Here is a 16,146-nt window from a genome sequence, read left to right as displayed (position 1 = left end):
TGTGAAGGTATAACGAGCAATTTATTCACTCCCAAGATAGCAGGCAGGCAATAAAACAAATAAAACGAATGGCTTGACCCAGTGTTACAAGTCAAAGGTAAGAAGCATACGAGACTTAGCTAAAATTAAACACAGGTAAGCACATTAAAAACTGTCTGGAAAACATGGAATAATTAAATGCATTGCTTAATTTATTGCTGAACTGAACCACCAATATCAAAACATTTCTAAGAAATTTGTAAAGTAATAACAATCAAAAAAATACTGGAAGTAGCTTTGGGTATGCATCAGAATCAATTACCAACTATCTGTGAGATTTCAAAGTTAAAATAAGGGTCTTCCAATCATATCAGAAAGTAATTGTATAAGCAGAAAAATACCCGTGCTAATTTGGGATGATGTGCAAGAAAAGGCTGTCAAGTCCATTTATTATATGGGATAATTCAAGATGTAATTATTGAATTATCTTAATAAATACAAATTAATTCATGCTTATATCTACAGGGACTGCCAAATCATACTTATAATTGATTTTTTTATTTTTATTTTTTATTTGGAAAAAATTGTAGCTCACTAGAGTTAGCAAAAGTATATACAGGAAGAGTACATGTATACATATATACATATATACATGTTCTCTTCTCCCTGTTTTCCCTACCATGATTTGTTTTAGACTGCAAAAAAAACAAAAAACAAAAAACAACCAACTTTTAAGTTGTGGTAACTAGAAAAGAAAAAGCAAAATAAGAATATAGGGTTGGAGATGTATAATTGAGTAAAGCAATCTTAAAGTAAAAACAACAACTGAATCCAGCAAATTCAAAGATGCGACAAGAACAACAAAAGCAGGTCCAGATGATAAACTAGAGCAAATAAGTTAATTTGGAAAGAATTAGTAGTTGTTTAGAGGAAAATTCCTTTTCTTGTCCTTATTACTGCCCAAGTCAATCCACAGAACTTCCCAAGGAGGGAAGCAGTTGGAATGTTAAGTGAATGCCTGGGAAGGCATGTTTATTTATTAAATATATCAATACTCCGAAGATTGTCAAGGAGCTGCAGTGTGTCTGTGGGAAATTTTGAATCATATAGACTGTAATAAAGCAAGGGCCTTCAGGTTACGTATATATTATTTAAATACCATTTTTCAAATCTCCAGTTGTCCTCCATTTCCCTGCTGGTGCAATGGTTTATAGAGTGGTTTCTGTATCAGTGTGTCAGTGCCCATCAGCAGCTGTGCACACACATAAATCTGGGATCGAAATATCACATAGTTCTCTATAGACAGATTGCTCCCCTTGGCTGAGTTGTAGTGTAACTTCATGATTCTCTCCATAGGACATTTTAGAGCACTTTTATGACATAAAAGGTCTCAATGTCCTGACCTTTGCAGGACTGAAACGCATGTAAATCTTTTTTTTTTAATTGGTATATATTTTAAAACATGTTTTTAATTTCACTAGGATTTTTTAAAGCTCTGCATACCTGGAAATGGAATGATTTTTAATGGCTAATTGAATAAGGTTAAGTTGATATTATTTGTTTCTGTTTGTTTTTCTTCAGAGAAGAGTATACATTTGCAAAAGACGCAACCTCAAAGCATCAAGCTTTACTGAATTGTTAGCAAGCAAGCTTTAATAATATGTTATAGCAACAGTGGATGCTGCCTAAGTTATGCATCCCAAGCAATGCAGTTTCACAGAGCTCATAGTGCTTGTAGGGAAAAAGGACACTGTTATGGACAAAATGTCATATATCATGTGAACATGCCAAAATATTTATGGATTACAAGAACAAAGAAAACAGAAAAGAGACTGTAAAACTAACCTGAAAAAGAACTTCTGTTCTATATTCTAGCTACAGAACTAACCAGATTACAGAGACTAAATTTCCACTAACATAATACAGTTTTGGTTAATGGAATGAAGTTATATTTTTTGGTTAAGACTGTGGATAATGTTATTAGATGACTGCATGAATTTGAAAACGGACTCTAAGACAGAGTGCCATGCTTTTCAGTCCACTCTGACCACCCCCTCCCCAGGTTGTATATTCTTTCATTCTGACAAAAAAAATAGAGTTCACATGCATAAAACATAGAAAAGGGAGATTCAAAACCCCAAGTCTAGGTATTTCAGCAGGCCAATAGTAGCAGTAAATAGAAAAAATATATAATTTGCATGCCTTTCCTTACTTTTTCCCTTGGGTAGTTCTGTTGAAAGAAATATAAACAGAAAGCCATTGCTCATGAAACTTTCAAAGATAAAGTATACTACCTCAACACATTGATTAGACTGTAACGTTTCCTACGCCTGCCCCCATTCTCTCCCCTTAAATTTCTCAGTGTTGCTCGGAGGTATTGCTGATTATCATAGGTGTTTCCATAAGTTAATTGTAAAACATTATTTGACAATGAACCTAGGATTATACTGTTTAACTATTTAAAATGATTTATATCTTGTAGTCTTCTTAAATGTATATGAACACATAAACACCCGATACACGTAAACCCTTATGAACAAATACAAAAGACACAGGTATACTTGCCACATGATTTATGATTTTATTCAAGACTTAAAGGAACTACTTAGTTCCATCTATGCTGGTATATCCAAGATTAATTAAATTTATGCTTTTTAGCAAAGTAAATGCTTGTTACTGAACATCGTTCAATTTCTTGCCCAGCAAACATTTCTTTGAAAATAATTACTGTGAAAGGTAAACATAGGCAGTATTTATTTTTATTACTGCCAAATATTTCTCATAGCATTATTGTCAGGAAAGATTTGACTCTCTCTCTTTTTCTTTCTTTCTCAATATTTCTCTGTCTCTTTTTTATCCCATATTTAGTTTTTTCTTTTGTGTGACTCCTTTAAAAAGGAATGCTGCTTGGGGGTTCATTAAATATAAGACAGAAAAAGGAAATATTCCCAATACCTTCTGCAGTTGTTTTTGTTTTCTTGGAATCTGAAAATACAAATATAAATTACTGACAAAGAAGATAAGAAAAATCAACAACTGATAAGCTCACAACAAAATGTCCATACACTCTGAAATCATTTTCAATGAAATGGATTGATTGTACGTTGTATTTCTAGAATATGGGGCTTAAAGCTAAATTATTCTGTTTTTGAGAGGAGGAGTATTAGATTAATGCAAGAAGTGAGAAACTTTTGATGTATAAAATATAGAAAAAATACAAAGGAAAATATCCACATCTAATTTGCATAGAAATTACATTGTGTCTATAGCAGCTAATGACCTTTTAATAAAATGTCAAACTGAGCAGATATACTGTCTGTTTCTATAGAGATGGGTTGGAATCCATGAATTTAGTTGGCAATTTCTTCATTTGTTCAATCTATAGCAATCCTGGTGAAATGTACGCTCCTTGAATAACTGATGCATTTCCAGTACAAACAGTAACTTATTCATATTGTAATGAAAAAGAAACAGGTGATGATGGCTCATGGGTTACTGATGAACATATCATTTATTTAGTAACTGCTATGTAGTAACATGCATTCAGTGGTCAAAAGCCATCTATTCAGTTTTTAGTCTTTTGGGTGTTCAGCCTATATCTGAGAAATTTATTATTTCCAGTATTTTTATACCATGAAACTCTCTGTTCCTATCACTTGAAATTAAAAACAAGTGTTTTTTTAACTTGTTTATTTTAGAATGGAGGCATCTTAAATATTTGCTTAGAATATTTCATTCTGTATATTCTGTTTTCTTTCTTTTACCTCTTCTGTAACTTAGTTTTGAAATTATCTGAATATTACTGAAATTAGAATCAAAATAATGAACTATGAATTTATACTTGCAAAAGATAAACTCTTCTCTGCCTGACAATTATATGGATTAGAACCTAGAGTGATAGATCTTCACTAACAATCTGGAAGTTAATGAATCTTTGTGCCTTATAGTGATGTAGATGGATCATGATTATAGTTCCACAATGAAGTAATGGACCGAAAATGTTTGAAGATGACAGTGAGTAGGAGACTGTTCACAAAAGGCAGTTAGATGGTCAACTGAATTGTTTTATGAGAAAATGATAATCAGTAACAGTAATAGTGTAGTGAAAGTAATAACCTACTTCCACAGAAGGAGAAGCTGAAAACACATTTTAGGAGAGCAACTTGGGAAAAAAAATCTAGAAAGTCATTAAAATGAGCATACTTTTTGACACAGTAGTTCAACTTCTAGATTTCCAAGGAGAAACATGCAAAACTGTCATAAGAAAAACTTATACGAAGATGCTTTGTTTGTGACATTGTTTTATACCTCTAAATAAGGGGAATATTAACCAGTACCCTCCGTACAGTAGAGGAACTGTTCATGGGATTCACAGTATATCCACATAATAGAAAAACAGTCATTAAAATGATGTTTTGCAATGTCTTCTTTCTATTTTTTCTGTAATTGGGTTTTGTTTCATGTTTAAGAGAAAAACAAACCTTATTTTTTAAAATAATGTATCCTTGAAACAGAACACTTATTTATTGAGTAAACATTTATTAAAAACTATTATGTCCAGCATGCCTTAGTAAAAAGAATTTTTGACTAAATTTTTCTTAATACCTGCCACCCCACCCCCCCAAACCCAATCTTTTTCTTGCTATTCATTTTCTCATCAGGAACTATAATGAAGTGGACCAAATTCATGATCTAAAAAAAATGTGCTTTGCAAGCAATTTCTCATTTGTTTCCTTGATGAGTAATTATCCTAATTAGTAAGCAGGTAATTCAAATATTAGAAAAATATTATATAAAACAATTCCATATAAGAATGTGATAAATGTCATCTATCATCTTACTCATATGTCTAGCTATTTATTAATAATATGCAGTGGCCACTCCTTTGGAGATACAGATTCTCCTACCACAACAGATGAAAGTATGAAGTGGATAGTTCAATGGCTAGCATGACTTATCAATTAGTTTGGCTGCAGTATACTGGGATAGGATTTCTGCCTGTCCAAGAGGTTCTGTGATCCTTGTTGAGCAATCTTTTGAGCCCAGAGTACAGCCAATATGCAAAACACAGAAATATTATGGTGGGCACCTACAGTTGAAATACAACTGAAGGTAACGCTTGGGAAGAATGTTTGAACAAACAGAGGCTAAAATGTGGCATATTAGGACAAGATTATTTCCAGCCCCCCTATTTTTCAACTAGATGCTGGCATGGGGTAGGGGCAAAAAGCTTAATACAATATATGTAAGTCTGGAATGCCTGTTGTTTTTAATCTGTTTTTCTTTTCCCTGGTAATAAGAATTGATATTGTATTAGATATCCATTGTTCTGTAATTAAAGAATAAAAATAATATGAAGTCCAGGGTCAGGTAAAGTACATCACTTACTGAGATAAAGAAAAGTATTTCATAAAGTAGAAATGTAAAAAAAATAAGTCATGATCTAATCAAGCAGGTCTTTAAAGTTCAATATATTTGCTGTAAGAACTGGGAGCTGTAGTGAAATGTACTTAAAATGTCATCATAATTTCACGTCTTTTGGTTAGGAGTCAACAGAGCAGCAGACTTACACAAGTACATACCTGAGAAACCAAAAAATATAATGCTTAAAATTGAAAGATCACATACTGACCCTAAAGAGCTATTAGTCCCAGCACTTAATACTCATGCTATTAAACTTCATTACACGCTCCCAGCACTCTGCTGAAATGGCTTAAAAATATTATAAAGGCTTACTTGGTGAATGTACCTCCCTAAAGGCCATCTGCCCAATAATCTGAACAACAGTCTTCTATTAAGAACATCGAGACCAACAGCAGCTGATTGAAAAGCAGTGATGTGTTTGCAATCTGTTCAATTCATCACTCACTCAACTTTAGCGATGTATCAGGTATGGTCTATTATGTTCATGAATGATGCCAGAGGAAAATGAAATACCAATTCATATTGAAGGGAAAAATTAACTCTCTGATAGTCTAATAAATCAGGTAATGAAGTATGCCGTGTGTGTGTGTGTTTGTGTGTGTGTGTGTGTGTCACTTGCCAATTGGCATCCTTATTCAATTACAACAGAAATTTTGCATTGTTTTTCAGCATGATTCCTCTTCAGATCTCAATGATGAAGTCCTAGAATTTAGGACTAATTCTCACATGCATTCAACTCTACTTGGCCTTGCCCTAGTTATAGTAAATAATAAATCTCATCTGGCTAGTTCTCAATGGAGCTGTATCCTTCAGAAGATAACCTGTGCTGAAAAACCCACAGGCTTGAGGACTTCCCTGGTGGTGCAGTGGTTAAGAATCCACCTGTCAATGCAGGGGACATGCGTTCAATCCCTGGTCCAGGAAGATTCCACATGCCACAGAGCAACTAAGCCCATGCACCACAACTACTGAGCCTGAGCTCTAGAGCCCACGAGCCACAACTACTGAAGGCCATGTGCCTAGAGCCCGTGCTCCGCAACAAGAGAAGCCACCGCAATGAGAAACCCACACACGGCAATGAAGAGTAGGCCCCACTCGCCACAACTAGAGAAAGCCCAGGTGCAGGAACGAAGACCCAATGCAGCCAAATATAAATAAATAAAATAAATAAGTTTATAAAAAAAAAACCCATAGGCTTTCCAACCCCTAGGATTTCATCAACAAAGCTGAGGTTAGTTGAATGAGATCTACCTAGATCTGCTAGTGCAACTCAAGTAGCAGCTAACGATCATATACACTTAAGATAAAATTGTTAGTAATTGACTATAAATTCCCAGACCTAAAAAGCTCACTATAATACAACTCCCAATTTGAAAAAAAAAAATCCTTTCTTGCCTGGGATATGAAAATTTGAGTGCCTACTCTTACTTCTCGTGGCTATAATATTTATCTTAAGAGTCCTAGATATTACTGATTCATTCACAGAATAAACATTTGTTGAGCAATGTACAAACTAAGGAAATGTGTTAGTTCCTGTAGCGGATAAAAGTGAATTAGACAAAAAGTTAGTCTTTAGTCAAAAGTCTTAAAGTCTTAAACCTTTATAGTCAAAAGTCTTAAAGTCAAGTAGAATAGAAGGAAAATGATGCAAGCAATATGAAGTACAAGGGGCATGAAATAAACAATACTAAGGAAGTACACAAAAACTCTGAAGGGAGATTATAAATGAAAGAGAAATTTTTTTTTTTTTTTTTTTTTTTTTGCAGTATGCGGGCCTCTCACTGTTGTGGCCTCTCCCGTTACAGAGCACAGGCTCCAGACGCGCAGGCTCAGCGGCCATGGCTCACGGGCCCAGACTACTCCGCGGCATGTGGGATCCTCCCGGACCGGGGCACGAACCCGTGTCCCCTGCATCGGCAGGCAGACTCTCAATCACTGCGCCACCAGGGAAGCCCTGAGAAAAAATACTTAATTGGGAGGTTCAGACAGACATCCTAGACCAGTGGTCCCCAACCTTTTTGGCACCAGGGACGGGTTTCGTGGAAGACAATTTTTCCACAGACAAGGTGGGTGGGGGATGGCTCAGGCGGTAATGCAAGTAATGGGGAGTGGTGGGGAGCAATGGAGAGGGGCAGATGAAGCTTCCCTCGCTCGCCCGCCCGCCGCTCATGTCCTGCTGTGCGGCCTGGTTCCCCGGGGGGTTGGGGACCCTTGTCCTAGAGGGAAGAGAATTTATCTTGAGCCCTAAGAACACTGAGTATTCATAGAAGGAAAAGGAAAGGGTAAGATCTATTATGATAATAGCAGGAACAATGGCTAGACAGCACATTGTATATGTAAAATTGAAAGTGACTTAGTATGGATGAAACACATAATATATAAAGGAAGAAACTGGGTGGGAGAGTAGGGTACAGGTTCCACCACGGTGCCCTGGTGGCTTTGCACTAGCCATATATGCCATTCAGGCAAAGATCTGAACCACAGCTAATTCTGAGTCTGGCAGGATGTCCTGTGATCCTTCTAGAACGTAAGGGGATGGGAGGCCTATGAGGACTTTCTATGAGGTCATCTTCCACATGCCTCTCTGTCTCTCCTGGAGGTTGTCATAAGACAACTTCTCATCACCTCCTGGGTTCTCCTGCCTAGAACCCTTTGAGAACAGACCTGCAGACCACTGGCTGTAGTCCAGATTTGAGTCCTCAGCAAAAAGCTGTCCCTAACTTGTGTTGAATTATCTGGTGTGTTGAATTTTTGGTGTGTGGGACAAGGACAATGAAGAGCTGGCACCTTTAGATACCCTTGCTTTTGCTGGCCATGAAAGTAATAAATTGTCTCAATCTCAAAAGAGATTATTGTATTTTTACTGGTGGAATTTGTCAGTCCTTGGCTTTGACTTTGCCTTGATATGTGATTGACAGGAGGTTAGGAAACACTCTGTGGGGACTTAAATTACAGGTTAAGGCTTGTAGACTATGTTCTGTGGTCAGTGTGGTGCCACTGACTATTTTAAATAGGTAATGACATAAAGTGTTTCATGAAGTCAGTTCAGTATTTTGGAAGAAAATATTTAGGGAAAACATTACCGGCAGAATGATTATTTAGGTCAGAGATACTCAAACTTTGTTATCTCAGGACTCCTTTAAAAATCTTAACAATTGTAAAGGACCCCAAACAGCTTTTATTCTATCTACGACATTTATAATTTAAAAAAATAAAGCTGATAATATTTTTAAATATATAAATATATATTTATTAATTAAAAAATTTAAAACCTGTTACCTGTTACCATAAATATACTTTTTATGACAAATATATTTTCCAATACCAAAAAAATGATGAGATGAAGGACTTTGTTTTACACTTTTGTGAATCTCCTTAATGTCTGGCAAAGATAGTTGGATTCGCATATCTCCTTAAGCATTCATTCTGTTGCAATATCACACACTATGTAGCTTCTGGAAAACTCTAGTGCACACTCATAAGAGAATGAGAGTGAGAAGGAAATGATAAATCCGTATTTTTATCAATATAGTTTTGATCTTGCAGAACCACTGAAAAGGCCTCAGGTACTTCCAGTAGTCCTTGACCACATCTTGAGAACCTCTGATTTTCAAGACCGTTTCCCTGGTTCACGCAAAAGGTTAGTAAGACCAACATGAGGTCACAAATGAGGATGTGAGGTCGCAACTGAAGGAATGGAGGCTGTGAGTGAAGATTAGCTTTTCTAATTACTTTAGGATGGATTAGAAAAGAGAGTTTAGTCAAATTAAAAATTCTGGAGGACTAAATTTTAGTGGCAAAGGAAAAACAGGAGTCAAAGTTTACACTACAATTTGAGTCCTGGTGTCTGCAAAGAGAATGGGATGACTCTATAAGAAGAAATAAAGGAATAAGCATATGTTTATAAAGAAAAATATAATTTGATTAGGACTTTGACTTTGGGAACCTGATGGACAGTAGGAATGTGTGTTAATAAATCACAAGGAAAGTGTCTGCCGAGGGAGAAAGAATGGCAACTTCAGTAGAAAATGTCTTGTCACAGAAGGACCTCAGCTGAACATTTATTCAGAAACGTTACTCTACTTAGGCTAAGATATGCTTGCTTTGACACCAAAACTGCTAACAACAGTAAACTTGATGGGCAAAGCTCAATGGAGCCAAGGGACTCTCTTGATAAGTTTTGTGAAAGAGATTTGATGAGACATGCTGTAATAAGATCTTAATATGAACAGCAAATCTTCAGAGTTCACTAATGCAAGAAGCTCTTTGTGGCCTGATGCCTGCTTATCATAAAGAAGTTCATATGCACTTTTATTTCTGTGTTTTAAAATTCACCACAAAAACTTCTCAAGAGCATTCTAATTAAATCCCTGAAACCCCCCTTATTCTCTTTTTTTTTTCAGGAAACTTGTCAACCTTTAGTATCTTTGACTATATCCAAAAAGGTTGAACGTGAATAAACTTTGTGTAAAATAAAATACTGAAGATCCAAATTGTATGCCACCTGATGATTTGTATTAAACTTGCCTCATTTGAGGAAAAATGTGCTTCCTGCCTCTACGGAAAAGATTTCTATAATCTTTACCGAGATGATTGAAAATAAGAAACAAGAGCCAAGAAGCTTAAGTCCATATACCTCCTCTGCTTTGCTTAACAGAAGATACAGAGAGGGAAATACGAACTCGTGAAATGTAAAATCAAGCCACTGCCTAGAATAGCTGGCCATTAAGCCTATTCTCCTACTATACATTGAGAGCAATGAAAGTTACGCTGAATAGTTTTTATCTTAAATATCATCATCTTACCAATTTAAAAAGTTTTCCAGGGCTTCCCTGGTGGTGCAGTGGTTGAGAGTCCGCCTGCCGATGCAGGGGACATAGGTTCGTGCCCCGGTCCAGGAAGATCCCACATGGCATGGAGTGGCTGGGCCTGTGAGCCATGGCCGCTGAGCCTGCGTGTCCAGAGCCTGTGCTCCGCAACGGGAGAGGCCACGACAGTGAGAGGCCCGCGTATCACAAAAAAAAAAAAAAAAAAAAGTTTTCCAAACAAGAGATGAGAGATAATCTATGAAACCCTTTGGAAATGACAATTTAAAAAAAATGATGATGATAGTGATGTTAATATTAAGAAATAGTCAGGAGTATATGTTTTATATATTTCACAGCTGGTGATGTACACTGGATTACTTGAGTCTCCAAGGGCAAAGCTCTGCTTGGGCTTCCCAGGCTCTTCCAAAAATTGTCCATCGCATATGGACAATTTTTCAGAGAAGTGAAAAAAGCCACATAATTCAGGAAAAACAGAACCAAGCATAGCAATGAGGGGGGAAAAAATACTTATAAAGCTTAGAGCTGTGAATTGTAATTTGACTACTGTTTCATATACCCCAAAGTCTTCTAATACTGTGGTTTGAATGCCAATGAGTGGAAAAATAACTGTTCATATTACTCCTTTACCTAAATCAAATGGTAAATTGTTCTTTATTCAGAAGAAGGAAGGATGGAGGGAAGAGAAACATCTTTGAGCACTTACTATCTGTCAAAAGCTGTGTCAGGAACTTACTATCTCTTTTTTCTTGTAAGGTCTCTGTATACACACCACAATGTTGATCATATAAATGATGTAATTTCCAAAATGCACTGAAATATTTGCTATGTGTATATGGGGAATTAATACTGATATTTATGCCTTTATAATAAACACAGTGATATGTATTACTTGACTTTTATGATACTATGTTTTTTTCTCCTAGGTAAGTAATAACTAACTAAAATATTTCCTCCTTCTCAGATCTATTGACTCTTAGATTCTTGTTTAACAGAAGCAGAATGTGACTCCCAAGCTATCAGGACTATGTAAAATTCTGATGATACTAAATATAAAATATAACACTTGTTTTCTTATTTTTTCTCAGATTATATGAACACTAATTTAGAATATAAATGTCATTTTCAAAGTCATAAGTGATTGCTTATATCTACATGCCATTTTTACTGAGAAAATAAGCCTAGATTAATAAACAGTAGTGATAGCTAGAGACCCTATCTAAGAGTAGTCAGGCTGTGCATTAGAAACATCTCTAAATAGAGTCACAGTGACTTAGAAGGCCTTAACATTCCCAACAACTTGAATAAAGTTTAGACAGTTTTCTTCTTGACTATAGGCCCCTGACCACCCTTTTAGCAGAGCATTTACTTTAGAAAACTTGCAGTTGTAAATTCTTTCCCTGTCCCTTTGAAACATAAATCTTCTACAACCAGAAATATCTTTCTCAAGATCTGCAAGACATCACTTTGAAACATAATCATCAAAGGAGATAGCAGTCCTATATCCCAGTCTCTGTGGAAGGGTAGGAGGCTAATTTCATAGGAAATTAAAAAACCCAGATGGCCTCATCACATTGACCAGCTCCCACCCCAAACCCACCAACATCCTCCAGTGCTTTTCTACGAGCTCACACCAGAACTTTAAAACTCTCATTTTTGTTTCAGCGGAGTTGAGTTCAATTTCTCCTATTGTAAACAGACTTGACCCCTATTGCAAGAGTCTTGAATAAAGTCTCTCTTGCCTGTATGAGTCCATCAGGTGCAGTCTCTTTTTGACAGCAGGGAATAAATGACTCCGTATCAAGACATCCTGACAAAGGGAGGTGGAGTGCAAGTGATGGACTATGATTTATTTTCAACATAATAGAACAAAATAACATCAGTTGCTTGTCAGTGTCAGAGATATAAGTAGTCAATGTGAGAAAATTGGTCTGTATTTTATGTATTTTTGAACTTTGATAAAATTGCTAATGAAATAGGAGGCCCGGGATTTTGAGAGGTTGTGTTTTACCCCCTGTATATTAAGAAAGATTAGATTAAAATTACTTTTTTAAAAAGTAGTTCACCCTTTAGTGTGATGTTCTAGAAAAAACACATTCACACAAAATGTATGCACATAATAGATCCCAAGTAAACACAGACAAGCTGGCAGTCAAAATTCAACTCTGATTATTGGTAAATTGTTCACACAAAAAGCATAGTGGAACTTTGCATAAAACATACCTTCCTTTTTTTCATCTTTTTTAGTTGTTGCTGAAATAAGGGAAAGAAAATAGTGTTAAAACATATTAAATAGCCATTCCTCAGAAAACTGAGAATATGAGGATGTAGTGCATATATCCATAAACTTAGCGGTTATCAATGCACAAATTAATTCATCCAAATCTGAAATAAGAGAATTGAAAATATTATTTCATATAAAGTTTTTCTTTTAATTCAGATATAGACATAAAACCAATAGAGAATAAAAATATATTGTTACACAGACAAGAAGTTAAAATAATAAGTATGTGTTTAGCATAATTACATTTTAGGTTTGTAATTGTTATATCTGACCAAACCACAATCACTTCTAAAATAAAAGGAATAGATCTACGCAAAAAATAGAGTTCATAAATTATCTGTGCCTAGTTACCGAAGAATTATATACCAGTTTATTTTACATAGTTACAATAACAGTGTATAAAATGTATCATTTCAGAAAGTTAATGAAAATCCCACCCTCCTTTTAGCAAATGTATATCATCATTTACATAGAGAAAAGGCACGGCACACTTTAATTACCTTTGAATTCTGACTTCCTCTGTGGTGGAATTCATCTAATCCTAGATCATGAGTCTAAACTAGGATCCAAGTTGTAGTTTATGTGTGTTACTGGAAGGGAGCATTTGGGGGAGGCTCAGTCATCTTGGAATTGTTCCAAGCAAACCTAGGCTGTCTTAAGCCACATTAACTGAATCAGAAGTCATGTACATCCCTTAAGGTAATTCCTCCTGTGTGGATTAGAATTTGGGGGACCACTTTCAACCAACATCCAGGACTACATTGTATCTATATTCTGTTCTACAATTGCCAAAACACTTTCATGTACATCCTCTCTTTGGTCTTCATAACAACCTTTTAAGAAAGGCATCCCAGAGCAAGAAACTTAAGCCTTAGAGACATCAAATGATTTACACATGTTCACATAGTGAGCAAGAAGCAGAATTGGGTAAAAAAATCAGGAACAAAAGACTGAAAAGGAATATATTTAAATTTATTATTTTAATGTATTACAGGCCTTTTAAAATCTGTTTTCTAAATGTTATTAATATACCATTACTTTCAGAGTAAAAAAGTAAATTTACAAGTAAATTAATTCTACTTTGTCACATTTGTTTCTTTTTAATGGAATTTTAATTAATAGCATACAAAATGTAAAGAGGATTTATATCTATAATGTTTTTAAGTTAAGAAATTTGCCTATTCCAATGACATAGTGAGGAGGGTAATAAAGATAACTAAAATGAATTAAACGATATGGACACTGTCGGACAGATTTCAAAGCCACCAGGCATTATTTCAGCAAACCCTTTGAGTTTGACTCAATAGACTTATTTGTAGTTACTTCTTTGCTTTACAAGTAAGAATTTCCTTCAAGAAGCATCATAATTTTCAAAATCACCCACCATGTATACATTTGATTCTGGAATTCACTTGAAATTCCACATTTCACCTGGAGCTTGTAGAATAAGGACAAGAATTGAAATCGTGTTGTCCTTTCAGATGTTGCAAAAGAGGATTTTACTTTGTTTTTCTATGGGAGATTATCTCCACGATATCTCCCATAATTTAAGTCATAACCTCTCTCGAGTTGGGTCAAAGGGTGAAGGTAGAGGGCTCTTTCAATAAAAACAAAATAAAATGACACAAAATCACAAATTAAAAATTGCTGTGGTCCTTCCCAGGGTCCTGGGAGGGTCTCTGGCAAGGGAGTGTCCCTGGTCCCTAACTTCATCAGTTGAGCAATAAACCTGCTCTTTCTGAGGGGCAACCAAGGCCAGAAAGAAGACTGAGAACATTAACACACTTTGAAGAACCATCATCTCTTATGAATTCCACAGAGAAGAAAAGCTCTGAAACAAATTTCTCAAAGAAGCGGCAAAATCTTTTGCAGCTACTTTGAATTTTTTTGACTCCTACATAATCCAAGAAGAATGATGTGCACATGTGCACATGGGTGTGCAGGTATGTGGGTATTACACACATTCCTCTTCCCCATTCTAACATTCTTAAATAATTTCAGCCCTTAACTTTACAGTAAGAGAGAAAAGAGCTGAACTAAGGAGTTTCGCTTATTCCTTCATAACTGACACTGGCTTTGCTTCTTGCCCTGTATCCCTTGAAGGTTGGTGGGTTTTACTCACTGTCATATGGAAAGCCATGTGATCTGTCAAGCTGGATTCTGGCCCAGAAGTTAATCAAAACCAGGGTTTCAGGGTCCAACTGTTTGCAGAATGGTTTTGTAACTTTTGTTCATGTGTCCCACTGCTGGCACTCAATTCAGCTCACCTGACTCTAATCTATTTAACTAGATTACAATGGCTGGATGACTGATTTACTGAGTGGGAGTGATTCTTAACTGTTTAGCTCTTGTTTTTCACATTGTAATGAGACTGTAATGAACCCTGAAATCTCCACCAAAAAACTATTAGAACTAATAAATCAGTTTAGTAAAGTTGCAGGATACAGTATTAATACACAGAAATCTGTTGCTTTTCTATGCACTAATAATGAACTATCAGAAAGAGAAAGCAAGAAAACAATCCTGTTTAAAATTGCATCAAAAAGAATAAAATACCTAGGAATAACCAAGGAGGTGAAAGACCTATACTCTTTAACCAAGGAGGTGAAAGACCTATACTCTGAAAACTATAAAACACTGATAAAGCAATATGAAAATGATACAAAGAAATGGAAAGATACCCCATGTTCTTGAACTGGGAAAACTAATATTGTAAAAATGTCCATACTACACAAAAAGCAATATACAGATTTGATGCAAACCCTATCAAAATGCCAATGACATTTTTCATAGAACGAGAACAAATAATCCTAAAATTTATATGGAACCACAAAAGACCCCGAATTTCCAAAGCAATCTTAACCTGCAATGGCTAATATTTTAGTTATTTTGTTCTTTTTGTTCTCTAATAGATGGGATACTTTTATGTTTACTTTGAGACCAAAAGGAAAAAAAATACACCAAAATACACTAACACAGATGCATATAGACCCATCTTTTTTTTAAATGAGAAATAAGTTTACTGTTTAAGCCACCCATGATATTCTGTTATAGCAGCCCAAACTAAGATAACATGTGAATCTACAATTATCTCAGTAGTTGAAAGGAAATAGAAATACCATTTTGCTGGCTCAGTGTACTGCCCCCTTTCCAAATGTACACCCACCCACCCACAGAGTAATCTAGGCACATCCCTAGATTTATGCACAGAGTAAGATCCAATACCCTGGTACATCATGAGAGATAAGTGGCAGCACCACAACCAGAGCATCAACTGCAGTATCTTGAGACGGGAATTTAGGAAATATTTGATGTAGACCCATCTTTTAAGGCGAGTTCCATTATGGTTCCTGTCCTCACTCGGACATTTCATTCTCAACAGGTGTCTTCCTAGCTGTTACAACTAACTGATTAAAAAATGATTCCTGGGCTTCCCTGGTGGCGCAGTGTTTGAGAGTCCGCCTGCCAATGCGGGGGACACGGGTTCTTGCCCCGGTCTGGGAAGATCCCACATGCCGCGGAGCGGCTGGGCCCGTGAGCAATGGCCGCTGAGCCTGCGCGTCCGGAGCCTGTGCTCCGCAACGGGAGAGGCCAAAACAGTGAAAGGCCCGCATACCAGAAAAAAAAAAAAAA

At 36.0% G+C, this 16,146-nt stretch overlaps 1 protein-coding gene across 1 annotated transcript in view; it reads right to left on the bottom strand.

The window, feature by feature from the left end:
- Nucleotides 1–16,146, bottom strand: part of TRDN (triadin) — a 377,023-nt gene that overhangs the window by 129,932 nt on the left and 230,945 nt on the right. Inside the window, exons 13-15 of the mRNA XM_007446048.1 lie at nucleotides 12,453–12,482; nucleotides 2,935–2,964; nucleotides 2,192–2,209 (exon numbers count right to left, since the gene is read on the bottom strand). Of these exons, the coding sequence (XP_007446110.1) occupies nucleotides 2,192–2,209; nucleotides 2,935–2,964; nucleotides 12,453–12,482 (78 nt within the window). The remainder of the gene's footprint in view (nucleotides 1–2,191; nucleotides 2,210–2,934; nucleotides 2,965–12,452; nucleotides 12,483–16,146) is intronic.

The sequence above is a fragment of the Lipotes vexillifer genome, unplaced genomic scaffold (assembly GCF_000442215.2).
Source record: "Lipotes vexillifer unplaced genomic scaffold, Lipotes_vexillifer_v1.1 scaffold368, whole genome shotgun sequence".
NCBI lineage: Eukaryota > Metazoa > Chordata > Mammalia > Artiodactyla > Lipotidae > Lipotes > Lipotes vexillifer.
Note: the sequence above shows the minus strand (reverse complement) of the source record. Positions and strands in the feature narration are given on the sequence as shown.